General features: G+C 36.8%; 1 protein-coding gene and 1 long non-coding RNA gene across 4 annotated transcripts; one reads left to right on the top strand and one right to left on the bottom strand.

The window, feature by feature from the left end:
- On the bottom strand, positions 1-3,810 carry LOC139696504 (sperm-associated antigen 7 homolog). Its single transcript, XM_071595293.1, has 6 exons — positions 3,578-3,810; positions 3,432-3,499; positions 3,219-3,307; positions 2,426-2,597; positions 515-659; positions 1-357 (listed from the first exon to the last, which is right to left on the bottom strand). Exons 1-6 carry the CDS (start codon positions 3,654-3,656, stop codon positions 233-235), a joined length of 678 nt encoding a protein of 225 aa, XP_071451394.1. The 5' UTR covers positions 3,657-3,810; the 3' UTR covers positions 1-232.
- Positions 3,811-4,233: 423 nt separating this feature from the next.
- LOC139696436 (uncharacterized) lies at positions 4,234-9,594 on the top strand. 3 transcript variants are annotated; one of them, XR_011702621.1, is made up of 7 exons: positions 4,234-4,320; positions 6,130-6,228; positions 6,436-6,764; positions 7,152-7,348; positions 7,520-7,633; positions 8,643-8,880; positions 9,046-9,594. It is a non-coding gene; the product is annotated as an uncharacterized lncRNA (long non-coding RNA). The 3 variants fall into 3 exon arrangements; XR_011702620.1 differs by having other exon boundaries at positions 7,135-7,348; XR_011702622.1 differs by having other exon boundaries at positions 4,277-4,370; positions 7,135-7,348.
- The last annotated feature ends 2,469 nt before the right edge of the window (positions 9,595-12,063 follow it).

Here is a 12,063-nt window from a genome sequence, read left to right as displayed (position 1 = left end):
CAATTGTTTAGTATTTTAATTTTGTACCAGATATAAATATGTTATGAATCTTCTATAATTTACAGCGATGACAACTATAGGGCTAGGGAAACATGAAAAGAAAGCTGAAATACTGAATTCATTTGTGGATTCTTTTCCAAGTGATTGGCATTAAGACCGAGTAAAACCTCAGCAGACATCAAGTCAATATTGACCAACTAATTCTAATTGATAATTTGGCTTATTGAATGTTTTACGGTTGACTGCTTGAGTTTCCCCCCTCTGCATTTGCCTGGCTAAGCTTCATCCTTTTCCTGGATTGTAAATCAGCCAGGGTTTGTTCAATGGAGCGAATATCCTTCTTGTTGGCGTTCGGCACTGAAAAGTGTTGAAACACAAAAGACCTCCAGCTTAAAAATAAGTTTTATATCCACTGCAATAAATCTGGGAATAGGCCTAAAAAAGGACCACAGTTCATACATACTTGGATATAATTTATTATTACAATAGATTTAGACCAAATAGAATTTCTTACCATATCCATACTGCTTGTTTGTTAGCACACTGCGGGCTGCATCTTTAGCAGATTCTTTCCCAATCAGCCTTTCATATTTTTCCTTATAGTCACAACTAGGAACGAAATCTTTAGTGGTTTTACTCTCAAGTTCCTCTTGTTCTTTCTGAAATTGAATATGCCTTCCATTAGCCCTTTGAAAAGAACTCCAGTCATGAGAGATGTAGTAAAACATGTCCCAAGGTGAACAATATTCTAGAAGAATAATTTTATTTCCATTATTTACTGAGTTTTAAACCATAATTATGATTCCAAAATGTGAATTGAAAAATTCACCACACGAAAATTTCCAAAATTATCAGATTTTTTATGGATTAATAGTAATTTACTCTACTCGTTTGAATTCTTCCATTCTAAGGGAAAGAGTAGGGTTAATAAATACACAAATCCAGACTACATTTTCGAAAAGAAAATACTTCTCGAAGTCACCATCCTGATGACTACGTAAGCCAAAACCTAGGTTGTGCTTAGTGAAACATACGTGGAATAACAGTTTTTTCTTTTCCCACTGTGAATCACTTCCGCACAGTGACGCCTCCAGCCATCCTAATCAGGCTACATTTGCAGCTACCAAGTGGTTACATTGGTTATAGTATTTAAAAAAAATTAACTTACCCTTAACAGTGACTTGATTGGAACAATATTTTGTGGTACAGATAAGATAATAATAATATTTATTGTCCCAGGACTTATCAAAGTAAAATATACGACAAACAATTGGCCATTTCCGTGTTCTGAATATTCCAGAAACTATTCCATATTATAATAACATTTATCCATCAGAAAATCCTTGAGATATTTCCTAAATGTACCCCTAGAATGAGCAGATGTTGTGCCTGGGGGAAGTTGGTTATAAATTTTGATGACCACATGAAAGGGACACTTATTGTAACAGAAGAGTGGCAGAACAAATGTACATCAGCACTCTATGGAGTATTATGCCCATGTACTTGAGCATTGGTGATTTGTTGTTTCATAGCATCCTTAAGAAACACACACAAATAATTAATACACAGACAAGGTAAAAGTTAAAATTTTCAATTATTTAATAAAGGTTTGCAAGTATGCCAAGGTGGTATTTTGGCTATATACCTAATATGTTTTTTACGATATAAAAACTCTACGGAAACCAGGTGATGCTCCCCAGAAAATATTTCCGTAGCTCATGAGTGACAAAGTTGCCATAGTAAACCATTTTCAGCATATTTAAATCTACAATGTTTGTAGATTGCAGAGAATAAATCCACTTTTTGCCAAAGTGGTCATTGGCATGGATGTATCAATGTAAGGACTCATCTATAGACAAACCTAAACACTTGGTGCTGGGTACCGTTCCTACAGGTTGGCCTTTCAAGCAGAGGTCTGAGGCACTTCTCTGCTTTTTTAAATTGAATATAATTTGTTTTCAGTGCATTTACAGACAGTTTGTTAACATTAAACCATTTTTCCAAGAGCAATAATGAGCTATCAAGCTTAGCTTGCAACAAGTTAGGGTCATTGCGGCTTATTGCCAGAGTTGTATCATCTGCATATGCAAGTTGTTATTCTCAACACATCTAGGCAAAACATTGATATATGGAAGAAATAATAACGACCCAAAAATGGTACCTTATGGTACCCGGACACTTATTGTTTCTATAGGTGGTAACTGTGTGAATTCAGAATGATGGACAATTTTAAGTCCTTTGCCTTCTTCACTTTCTTGAGTTTAAAAAAGATACACAAATTCCACACTTGCACATGATGCGTTGCGGCAAAATTTTGGAAGTTTATAATACAATTCTACCTTAATATTATCATGTGCCCATTGCTACGCACCCTAAGACATTCCCTTTAGCGGCAACAGAAGTGTAGAATGAATGTATTACAAACCTGGAGGGCCAGCTGCTTTGCTTTGTCTGGATCCCACTCCTCTCCTCTTCGTAGGGCTGCTAGTTCTTCCTCACAAGGCTGAAATTCGATCTTGTACACAATTACCCTCCGGTCATCGCCGTCCATGCCAATGGAAAATGCAACTAAACCCGCTACTTCAGCAACATCATGTCTAAGGTAAAAAACCGGTCAACTTGCGTCAGTATTGTGGAGAGTAGTAAATTAACAGATTTAAAATTTAAACTATATACATATATATATATATATATATATATATATATATTTATATATATATTTATATATATATATATATATATATATATATTTTATATCACTTGAAATAAAACATACTATAATTTATAAAGCTCATCTGCAGAGTAGGGTAAGTGCACCTCTCATAGAATAGAGATTTAATGAATTCACATAACAACTGAGATTCGGCAATAATATGACGGCACGCCAACAACATTGCAATGCACAGAGTCCCCAATAGACGAAACAACTATTAAAGCTAGAACAAATTGAACACTGCACCAAGGGTCCACCATTAGACGGAAGTATGAAAGCAGCCGAATGACACTCGTTCAAGTAAATAATAACAAAATCAACTTAATGAAGGCAGTTAGTTTCGATTTACATTGAGAATCCGACCCTTTTGACAATGGATTTACTTCGGGCATGCAAAACTTACAGCAACCACCATCGACGAAGTTAGAAATGAATGATTTCACGTAGACAGCAAAACCCTTCCTAGAAGAAATCAAACTACACATATCCTCCATCGGAAACTTACATGATCCCCCTAAAAACCTTTTCCATTGGTTCAAATTCGTGCTTCTTTAGGCTGTCATCCTTCATAAGGTTTGCTATTTTGTCTTCTACCTAAATTCCCGAAGTAATAACGGATAATCTACGATGTATTTATCGGCTTAAAAATAACTTAAATGGATGCGGTATACAAGTCATTTTGCCAGGTTTTGTCAGATATTGAATTCATGTTACTCACCGTGTTCCTGAACACCCTTAGTTTTTCTTTCTCCTCTTCTTCTCTCTTTTCTAAAGCCTCTCGCTGTTCTGAAAAGTCAAGCTTTCATAAGAGGAGGTATAAAATAAACAGTTTTCATTACCTCCAGCTATTTATTTTCATTTTACTTCTCATTAGAGCTCGCTGCTTGTCACTTATGGTTGGTGGTTTATCCATAGAATTCAGAATTGATCCCAAAATATCCATTTTTAGACTTAGTACTCCCACTGCGAATGAACTGTGCACGATTCTTTAAATTTTCGAAGAAGCCACCAAATTAACGGTCACTTTCACACCTCAACAAATGCTATGAACACTAAATATTTTATCTGTAAGAGGAAAATTGAGAAAACATGAATAGGTGAAACATGAAGAACGAATTGCGCACCCTCCGCCTCCTGCTTAGAAAAGGTTAAACTTAAACAGTGCTTCCCTTGTACAACGCAGGTGTACGTATTTTCTTAGTAAGGGTAAATGGATTAATTTAGCTAAATTTAAATTATATACATTTTCTTCATTCTAGTATTTCAATAAAGAATACATATTTTTACATGGCTGATTCATTTAATTCATAATGAAATTAAATTTAATTCAAATTCTAATTAAATCCCAAATGAATCAATTTAAAAGAGTATAAATTTTAATCATTCTGTTATTTATTTCGGCCAACTGAAAAGTTTGTAATTACTTAGAATTTGAAATGTTTTCACGCCTGCCGCCCATAGCGCTGCATTCGCTCCCTGTGTCCCCAGGTGCCTAACAAACACATCTCGGTAATCGTTCACTTTGGTTCAAGGCGGGTAAGACGGAGGTTGTTCACTCCCGCTGCATTCGGTGAAATGGACATCGATTTGCCATATCTACAGATTTGGTAAGGCGTGATCTACATCTGACTGTGAAGAAACTGTTTGACAATCATAAGTTCGTAATTAATTTTCAGTTGTAATTTTTCAATTATATTTACCAGCTATGTCGAACCACGTGGACGCATCATTTTGTCCATGTATGACGGTTCCACGTGGTTTGAATATCGGTTGTCGATTCCTACCAACATATTACGATGAAAGTGTAACCCCAGTGTTGCAGGAGAAGTCCTTGGAACCTCATTACTTAGGATTTAGTGTATTAGGTTGAATATGCATTGGCTTTACCGCTATCTTTGAAGTCTAACACTCCATTTTGTAACCTTAAGGGTGTAAATATATCTCTAATTATTTACTGAGCTGAAGAAGTCGAGCAAAAAATTAGTTATTTAAATTGATTTAGCCAAATTTTTACGGCCTTGCATGCTACACCTATTTCATTTCGGCCACGTGGGGATCATCCACATATGGATGCAGCACATCTCGAAGGGTCGTCTGGGAAAAGAGCCTCCACCATGGCCTATACTGGTTAAACTCACCGGAGCACGTTAAATTAGGTGACGCTTATCGTAATTTAGTATCACACTCTGTTGGCACAGTTTTCTTGGTTTTTCTGACATTTTGTTCGTAGGATGGGTTGTACAGTATTAATTTTGGAGAATACAGAATTCTTCGGCCGTCGGTTCAATTTTTTTATAATCGTAAATATTCAGGTTCGTGTTAACTTATTAGTCATGCTTGCAGATTAATATACTCGAATATTTGTTATGAATGAGTTACTTTGGCACACGTTTACCTGAAGTCACGTTAGGACCGACCGATTTACTGGCCTGCCTCCAAATGTATTGGGTTTTGTGTAATCCTTCAGAGGTAGCTAATCTCTTTGTTGGATGACAGGAAGCTTGCTGCCCAAGTTTCGTAACTTAATCGTTAAATTTCATAGCAACAAATGTCTTGAGCTCTGGCGTTAATATCAATTTGAGCATGATTGTGAATGGCATCCAGTCGAGCTATGCAGTCGGCATGCAATTAAGCCAGTGATAAGTTAAGCCGCACCGTACCTACTAAATTAGTTCTGTTAATTTTCATTTAAATTTCGTAATTTTTAGTTATGCTGATCACAGCGTGGTTTGTCCATCCCTTTCAGAACACGAGATAACGTAGTGGGCGAAATTATTTATTGGTGCACCCCGCAAGCCACAGATGTGTCGCAGTGGGTGAACGCACAATAATTTTACCCGAACAGGACGGCGGTCTAACGATGTTATTAAGATTCCCTATCGTTCGTGGAAAAAGTGACTTCTTAAATTAATCTGTTCTACACGTATCTCTCCAATTTTATTGACATGATCTCACCTACTTTGGTACGCTGCGGGTAATAATAAATTTTCCACGTATCTTCTAAAGGGATATCCTTCCAATTTATGCGAGAGCTTTAATCTGTAAGACCTTCGCTCCGTGAGTGGTTCCCGGCCTGGCGGCTCTAATATTTTGGATACGCAACTAAGTTCATTATAACAGCGTTCATTATCGCTAGGATTCCAAATATCTGCAGATTCTAGTATAGCTATGCTACGTCTTTTTGAAAGTTCACCTTTTAATCACATTTCTCAACTTAAATTGGAAATCTTAATTTTATTGTTAGCAAGCCTGTTTTGATTTGAAAAGATGCCTTTGTGCTTGTGGAATTCCGTATGGCAAATATAAAGTAGTGTCTAGCATTTAGGTAGATGTAAAAGTTGTGCGCTCCATTTTTGTTAGTCAACCTGACAAATATTTGTTGACAAATTTTTGAAGTAGCCATTGTTTATTTTCAGTTTGATTACAAGTGGGTTCAAGAAATATTCCCCTGCAGAAGGAAAGATTTGTCGTCGTAAATGAAGGAATAGTGTGATGTTAAAACTTTTAAAGGGCAGGTGAGTTTTCGAGAATTTTGGCTTTGATACTGTGAATTCTGTGACAAGTGGTTGTATTGAGTACTATGATGATACCTATTTTCAGAGCATTGGGTTATGAGTAACCATGATTTCTATAAATATTTCTGATACTTATTCAAAAGCAATAAACAACCTACCATTATGGACTCCTGTAATTTTATGGTTCTTATTTTGAAATTCTTTCAGGAGACATGGTTGTAGTTCTTTAAACGTTCTATAATTCTTTGAAGTGCACTTGAAGAAATGTGCTTATCCTGTTAAGTAACTCGGGAATGACACTTTCATGGACCTGTGCATCATTAAGTAATGAATCCAGAAGTAAAACATGCTTGCTAAAGTAATGTTCGTAATTGCGGGAGAGGATGCATCAAACCGAGCTGAGGATGTGAGAAATGTATGTTCAGAAAGTGAATTCTCATCACAGAATTATTTGGATTTGTAAAATTCACTTTGTTGAGAGATCCATGGTCAAATGGTTTTTGGCAGTACAACAGCATGCTTTATATTTTCACCGGGTGAGCGCAAATGTTCATTAATTGATAATAGTGATAACTGTTTGTCATTGAATGGGTGATGTTTAGGTTAAGTTTAGTGGGTATTTTTGTTGTAGAGATGCTTGGTGAATACTTAATTGCAGTCCTTTTCCTCTTCCGGGGAGGGAACTGAAGTTTTCTGATAGATAGCTATTAATTTTAATATTCTTGGATTCTTCAATGCATGCGACTTAAGTAACTATCCTGTGTGATGATAACATATTTCAGAGCATTGGGTTATGAGTAACCATGATTTTCATGTAGCTATCTGATGTGATGTAATATTTCCGAAGAATGTTAATTTTACTTTTTCCACAATTTTAACTTCAGTTATTGAAATAATTCTTGACAGTTGGCCTCTGGTTTTAGTGATGAATATACTAACGTCGGGCAGAAGACATCGTTGTGACTTTTTGAAGGGAGTGCTGTCCAAGCAAAGTGGCCATCTTAGCTTACCTACAATTGAGGATTTGTTTACATTTTGGATATTATGGTTCAGAGAGTGAATAAATTCGGCTGCACTGTGAGCAGTTGAATTCTCATGACCTCTGAAAACTCTTGTGAAGGTATATAAATTTCTTTGTTTTTTGCAGATAATTGTTGTAATGATGATAAATATCTTGGTTCGTGTTGTTGATTAATGTGATAAAAATTTATATCTGATAAAAAATAAATGTTTTTGAATGTAGATTTATCCTAAGGTTTTGTACTTAACTACTGCATTTTCTCCTGTAAAGGCAGATTTCTGAAGGCTTACGAAATTTTGGAAAACTCGATGAACTTGGATATATATATACCTGTACACTGATTGGCCTCAAGTTTCAATTTGTCCCAGGTGTACCATTGAAAAGGTAAACTATCAATTTAACTTAATGTAAAATTTTATATATAAAGTTAATATAAACACCACAATTTTTGGTGGCCGAAAATTTATTGGTTGTGTATGATGATTTTACCGTGTTTCAGCTGAGTGTTTGGTGCTGAATATAAATACTGAGCAACCATTAATTGTAGTGTGTAAAATTATTTTATTTTGGAAACTTCAGAAAGAATTTGCATTTGTTCTTAGAGTTCATATCACAGCTTTTCCTGGAAATATTAAGGGTAGAAATTTTCCTTTGCCTGATAACCAAGGATGAAATGGTGTCTTACTGTTTTATTTGATCTAACCAACGAATGGAACTTTCAGTAACTTACCATGTTGACAGGCTATCAGCTGCTCAAATAGTTAAAGAAAAGGGGATTGGGTTTGTTGATTACTTGGAAATAATAAACCATGCTTTAAAATGCTCAGCTTTAGCTGAGGAGATAAAGAACCTATTGTATGGCTAGGGTATCAGTGATAGATGGAAATTCCCTGCCCAGATCACAAGCTCTGCGTGCTGTGAAAGATAATTTTAACTCTCAAAATACAAATCACTGTAATACCTACTGTGCATAATCCAACTCAGGAGATTGACTTGTTTTTCAATCTCAAATCAAGGCAAATATTTGAATAATCAACAGCCATTGTACATTGGGTTACACTAGAGATATAAAGCATGTGGAAATTGACAAAACAGAAAGAACAGAAATTGACAGAATGAACGGTTTAGGATTGAGTATTAATAAAATAATACTAAGCATTGGACATAGGGCAGTATGTCTAGAAGCTTGAAAAATTGCCTGGCTTAATTTAGATAATTGACAATATTCCAATTATTAGTCACTATTGTAATGTTAAAAACAATATAACAAAGTATGTAATAAATTCAATATTGAGTTGTGTAGCTCTGGTTTTTGTAGATATAATTTAGCTTAATGTGCTACTTTACTTTTACTTTAAAAATATGAAATAATACTTATGAATCACTTTCGCAGGGGCCTTTGTAAAAGATTATCAAGAGGCATTCCAATTGACGCAGCAGTGCAGGCACTGATTTTGAGAAGCTGGCATGCTTTGTTGAGCAATGTGTGATAATGTTTCTGACATAGTTAAACAAACCCTTCCCCGTATTACTTTCGACATGAATTTTATGGTAGGCGCTAGCAAGACAGAGTCCTGACTGCTATTATCCACATCTATAGAAATACATGCAAAATTGTCATTTTTTTACTGGTAAGTTTTCAAGAAATATTTTCTTTATTCTGATTTAAGTGATGATATTTACCTTGGTTCGTGTTGTTGACTGACTGTGATAATAATGATTAACTGACAGGAAAAAGTTTGATTAATTAAAATTTTCAAGTAAAATGACAATTAATGAAGCTTTTCTATTATTAGGTGTTACCTGACTTGCAAATATGGGTTGATGAGTCTGTCTTCAAAAATATGGTTTTCTAAATCTAATGAGCAGTCTGCAGTCTCATGCTGTTTCCCAAGAATAGGCAAATTGCATTGGAGGCCCCCCATTGATACCTTCCAGGGTACTTTCAGCAACTGGGGAAAATGCTGGAACAAGTGTTCTGATGCAGAAGGAAGCTACTTGAAAAAAAATTTAGTTGCTTGTACTTAAAGTATACAATCTTTTTTCCTGGATCCATTCAAATGACTTTTGGGACAGACCCTGTATAGTGGTTTGGTTATTTTAGTGGAAGAGAAGAAAACTCATGTAAAGAATACGCTTGCTTCAAGCTGTAAATGATATCTTTACTGCAATATTTTATACCTTTTGGTCCTTGCCAAGATTCTATGATGGATACAAGTATGAGAAGGTACTCTTACTGTAACTTACTAAGCCCAACTGGATTGTGAAAGGCCAACAGCAAGGCCTTTCACAATCCACCAATACAAATTTGTAAATAACTGTATTATAAATAAATGAAAATAAAACTTTTGCATACATCATTGTGTAAATTATTAACCATGTCCATTTTGTTTACTACATTTGTATGAAAATTTGCAGGAATGCTGCTGGAATATTGAGATTTTGTGTATCTGTCAAATGAAATTGACTTTTATCTGGGGTGGTGCCCTCCATTTATTCCATCACAACTATAGTCCTCATGGCTTCTGAATCCCTTTGGACCAGAGGATAATTCTGTGCTTCTGTTTTTTTGCAGGCAGACACAAGAGGATATCTCTTAAGGAAATTGTTAGAGGGGCTGTCTGTTCTGAATGCTCAACTATGTTCGTTTTATATTAGCCGTTTGGTTGTTAAATTTAGAAAAATTGTAATTGTTTTAATTTGAATTGTTTTTCCCTTAATCTGTGGTGAATTAAAGTTAAGAATTCACCTAGATTATGCTCAATTTGTTTCAATAATATCATTATAGGGATGGGGCTATATTATTCAATTTGTCACTACGTTTAAGATTCCAGTGAAAGCGTTTTTACTAGCCATTTCTAATCTTAGTGGACGGGAATTGCAGGCCTACCGCTGGCTTTTGTGCCCTGCTACCTACACGCTACACACCTGGCGGCCTTGGGCGTAGTGACCACCAGAACGGTCGAGATCGATTGGATCTCAACTGGCTGGTCTACGGACTCAGAAAGCACCCTATCTCTGATCGATGCCTTCCACTCTGCTGCAAACCACGATCAACCCTTAAGGACCAGGCTGTAGCTCGAATGTCACATCAACCCCCTCCACACCTCCCACCCGCTTCACTACTTCATATCCACGGTCGGCTGCAGATATCGCTGGGCTATCTTCCAATAGTACCAGGTACCTGTTGGAGACTGGGATTAAGGTTGCCTCCGCATCTCCCCTCCCTCGCCGCAGCTTTCAATTTCCCCCACTGATACACGAGACAACTTTCCAATTCTCCGGTTTCCGGAATGGCACCTCTCCCCCATCAAAGGATCGGACTACTGGCGGTCTCTCGATCACTCCGCTGCATGTTCCATTCGGACGAATATGCGGCCCCATTGGCATGGCGAGTTCTAGCAACTCCACCCTGAGTCAGGTCCTGCAGAAGGCAACCTTATACCGAAGCTCAATTACGATACCCTCCGCAGCGATACGGGCCCTCAGAGCCACGCACTCACCGGCTCAGGCGTGCATTGCGGTAGAAGGCCCAGTGGAAGCCATCCTAATTCTATCAAAAATGCAAAATTTATAAAGAAGGGGTAGGTTAAAGCAATGAAAGTTTTACAATAAATAAAAAATTTCTTTACAATCAACAGGCTACTTTATCGTGCGAATTGCTGTTACTGCCCTGCTTAACCAGCGAAAGATAATCATTCCAGCCGCACCCCCCTTTCCCATGACATGTGACTAATGATGGCTTGCCTGTTGAATTAGATACTTGTGAATTGCTATTGACAACCTTGCAAGAATTAGAAAATGTGCTACTTATGAGATTTTATTTATGTTCCGTTTATGCCATAATGAGCCGAATAAGTGCGCAATGTAGAGGCTTCGAAGTTTAAATTTGGTGATACTGGAATTATTTCAAAGAGTTTTATTTTCTTACACTATTCCTTTTTGCATATTAGCTTCAGTAAGAGGACTTTTGATCAGATAATATATTATTAGAAAATATACTATTCTCTAGAAAATTCTTAAATTCAGCCTGCTGCTATTTCTCCCTTTTCAATCCAATTAATGCGTCTCAATACCATCTCCTAAACCGCCTACCATGCCTTTTATTTTTAAATCGGTCGCTGCACTAAATAACAGCTAAATTGTGATGAGTCTGGATCCGCTCTGGGGAACCTGTGCAAATTAATCACACTTCCTAAATCTTTGTCTAAGCACGATATAATGTCACTGATACCTTTCAGAGTAACCCACCATTTTCCATGTATACTTACGTCTTTTGGGGTGTCTAAACTAAGTGTTGGTGATTACTAACCCCTGTCTCGTGCAGAATTAAATTGCTTTCTACCCGCGGTCATTCCACCTGCCAAAACGTAATACGTAGCATACCTCATAACCATCTTTTCCTTCGCCTACTGTTGTATCCTGATCCCCAATCACTATATAATGCTTCCCTTGTAGAACATCCGCCGCTATATCCTCTGATTGTATGCCCTATCGACTTATTCTTCCTTGGTACCACGTATACCTGAACAATTACCGAATCCGTCGGTTCTGCTTTTAATTTACCTAGGTAAAGTTCTATCCGTGCTTGCTCTTTGTTGACAACGCTCCTTCCTATGCTTTCATTCGATAATATGGCAACCACTGGTCGGCTCTCGTCCCTTCCGCAGTAAATTGCTCTATTACTATTACTCCAGTAATATCCGCTATCCTTCCATCTACGCAGGTGCGTAGTGATAAATCACAGAAATGCGTAGACTCTATTAAAAACCTAGGCGTTACCCTCACTCAGGACCTCTCCTGGGTGAAACACA

The sequence above is a fragment of the Hetaerina americana genome, unplaced genomic scaffold (genome assembly GCF_022747635.1).
Source record: "Hetaerina americana unplaced genomic scaffold, ioHetAmer1.1.p SCAF_7, whole genome shotgun sequence".
Classification (NCBI taxonomy): Eukaryota; Metazoa; Arthropoda; class Insecta; order Odonata; family Calopterygidae; genus Hetaerina; species Hetaerina americana.
Note: the sequence above shows the minus strand (reverse complement) of the source record. Positions and strands in the feature narration are given on the sequence as shown.